This window comes from Urtica dioica, chromosome 2, assembly GCF_054948205.1.
Source record: "Urtica dioica subsp. dioica isolate 48M chromosome 2, U.dioica_male_clone48M_v1_H2, whole genome shotgun sequence".
Taxonomy (NCBI): domain Eukaryota; kingdom Viridiplantae; phylum Streptophyta; class Magnoliopsida; order Rosales; family Urticaceae; genus Urtica; species Urtica dioica.
Genome location: NC_142757.1, coordinates 8,234,347 through 8,237,567, shown reverse-complemented (window position 1 = coordinate 8,237,567; position 3,221 = coordinate 8,234,347). Strand labels below are relative to the sequence as shown.

The 3,221-nt window shown below is 35.5% G+C and overlaps 1 protein-coding gene across 1 annotated transcript; it reads left to right on the top strand.

Moving 5' to 3' along the window:
* Window positions 1-963: 963 nt before the first annotated feature.
* On the top strand, window positions 964-1,903 carry LOC149404053 (uncharacterized). The gene has a single exon (XM_089606970.1). It carries the CDS (start codon window positions 1,261-1,263, stop codon window positions 1,741-1,743), a length of 483 nt encoding a protein of 160 aa, XP_089463096.1. The 5' UTR covers window positions 964-1,260; the 3' UTR covers window positions 1,744-1,903.
* The last annotated feature ends 1,318 nt before the right edge of the window (window positions 1,904-3,221 follow it).

Here is a 3,221-nt window from a genome sequence, read left to right as displayed (position 1 = left end):
AGAGTCCCGAAAATTCGATCTTTGATCTTAAGGTCAGCAAATCTCTTTCTGACCATCTTCAAGATACAAGTCCCATTGTACGTGATACGACCCGGGAAAGGCACGTTGTAAATGAACTTCAAATTGTCCTAAAAATAGTCAGAATTGCAACTTATGGTATAGTATCGTACAATATCGTATTGTATCGTATGGTATCGTATGATATCATATAGCATCGTATGACCAAAAATTTTGAAAAAATTGAAAGTCATCGTACAACATCATATGGCATCGCACAGACCTATGAATTTCATCGTACGTCATCGTATTGTATTGTACGACATCATACGTTTCATTAAGTTCATTGTATCCTATCGTATTGCATCCCTTATTTCAAACCCTAACTTTCTAAATCCGACCAAAATCAGCCCAAATCAACATAAATCTTATAAATACTAACACTTAATCACTATTCTAACTATATCCAATGAGAATTAACAAAAAAATCATTGAAAAGGCTCACCTTCTACGTCGTTTTGAGAGCGCATGATTTTGGGCATCCACAACCGCCGGAATTCGAAGATGTTTCATCGTACGCCATCGTATCAAGTCGTATTTTGTCGTACAATATATTATGGAATCGTACGATAAAATTTTTTGAGTTGAGAGAGAGAAAAATCGAGTGAGAGAGAGAAGTGAACGAGAGAGAGACAAAATTTTTAAAAAATTGGTCAGAAAGGGTATTTTTGTCCATTTTTGTTCAAAAATTCTATATTTGAATATTTTTAAAAAATGAGGTCTAATCTTGATATTTAATTAATTTTTAGGTCCAATTAATGAAATTCTTCTTTTGTTCCCTAAAGCCTTGTAATATTATTTCTCTATTAAAAAATTAAAAAACCAAAGTTGAATATATAGATTGTAATATATTTTTGACTTTTGAGCATACGGGAGAGACGGCATTTTTGAGGAATCATAAATGAATAAGGAGCAATGGTGCAAGATGTAACTTCCATTTACCAAATAAAAGAGATCGTCGTGCACGGAACTCGCACTTTCTAAAAACGCACAAAATCGCATACTTAAAACAACATCCCCACAGAAAGCGAGTAAATACTGTAAAGAAAGAAACTCAAAATCAGATTACATTCGTAGTAGTTGAACAAATCAGAAGATTTCAATTTAGCTGCTCAACGCTCATCCACCCACCCTAAACCCTCTATTTATAGGGTCGCAACTCTCTCATCTCAGTCACAATTTCAGATCTGAATTCGAACCGGAATGTCAATGGAGGAGGAGCGTGTAGGAGCAGAGGTCGTGCACGGTGCTGAAGAGTGCCACCGGAAATCGATCGAGCTGCTTGAGGAGCTCGGGTTTCCCAAAGGAGTCCTTCCTCTGAAGGATCTGGTGGAGTGTGGGAGGAACAGAGCGACGGGGTTTGTATGGATGAAGCAGAAGAAGCCGGTTGACCACTTCTTCGAGAAGACGAACACGCGCGTCAGCTACAGCGCGGAGGTCACGGCGTACGTGGAAACCAGGAAGATGAAGAGGATGACGGGCGTGAAGAGCAAGCAGATGCTTCTGTGGGTACCGATCTCCGAGATGACCATCGACGATCCTTCTGGACGGAAGATTGTCTTCCGCACGCCGTTGGGACTCGGAAGGGCGTTCCGGGTCACTGATTTCATGACGGACGAGGAGATCCGCATCAAGAAAGAGTCCGACGCCTGCTCTTCCTCGGCGACTCATGTCATGGCCGCATGATATTCTTCTCTCTCTCTGAATAAAGGAAGTGTCGTTTCTTTTGTTTATGCTTATAATTCGAAAGATGTATCGGTGTTATTAACCTTGATTTTCTGCAAATAGCCCCTTTTTTTCTTTCTAAAATGCGGGGGCTTTCTATCTATATTTTATTTCTTGGTAAGGATATATATATTTTTTAATTATTAATAATTGAAGATAATAACAAATATATAACTACTGGGGCTACTTCGATTGCAAGCTGCAGATTATCCACTTAAAATAAATGGATCCAAATGTAATGTATAATGCTTGGATTTGTGTTAGATACACTTCAACCTTAGTTAGAGAGAGTAGCCAAAACAAATTTATTTACCACTACATATCACATATTTGCTAGAGAGCTCCCTAGCTTATTTAAGATGATGTGGAGAAATCTTTGGACATAGTACAAGCATTATGGGCAATGCAAATGGTAAAGAAAATTTGTTATCAGTGTTTTTGCTGACACCGATGTCCACATCTTATAAAAAAGAATATATAATCAATTAAAAATGAAAAACTTAATTAATATTAATTCTTTATTATTCAACTACCAATTATTAATGAATTATCAATAAATAAATATATGTACCTGTAAAATTAATTTTATCTACCATTCAATTACTAATTTTACCATATTCTCAATTTTTTTTTTAACATATTTCCAGTTTAAAAAGATTGTTATTTATTAATTTTACATGTAACAAGTGCATTTAATTTTATCATGTTATCAATTTAGAGGAATTCAATTTTTTTTTCCTTTTTAAATAAGCATTATGCTATCCATATCTCCAAACCAAAATCAAAGTTCTCTCAAGTCTTTCCACCCCCCTCTTAAGTAAATGGATTAAAATAATTCACCCAATTTGCAAAATTTTCCTAATTCTTGCTCTACAACCTTCCAAACTCTAAATTTTACATATTCTCAATTCTCATATCATTCACTAAATTCTCTACCTCCAAGTTTTCTTAATCCAATTTTCGGTTTTCTATGTCCTATTTCCCTTACTTAAATGTTGGGTCCCACCACAATTTACATCACCGTATGTCAACAAAACACCTCCACCATCCATGTCTGTGTCAGAAAGTAAACATATACTTGCCGAAGAAGGTGAATCTCGACATAGAGGAAAACACAATGTGAAATCGGGCCAAGAAACAAACATATTTCGGATAAGTGGATTACTTAATACATCTAAGGATACCATCATTGGGAATGACTAAAGTTCAACAACTTTTTCGGATCTGATCGCCGACTACTTCAACAATAATCGTTAAAGAGAAGATGAAAAAAAGATCGAGAAAACAATGCAAAGATCATTGGTCAAAGATTAATTAAAAGGTAGCACGTTTGAATAGGTGTTTTAAACGAGTACAACAAGCTAGTGGTTGGTCAAATAAGTAGATCATTAAGAATGCCCATTAGATGTACAAGTCAAAAAATAATAATTTCAATTTTA

What these genes read in the sequence shown, in the direction of transcription:
- LOC149404053 (XM_089606970.1), top strand. Translation starts at nt 1,261, where the DNA reads ATGTCAATGGAGGAGGAGCGTGTAGGAGCAGAGGTCGTGCACGGTGCT.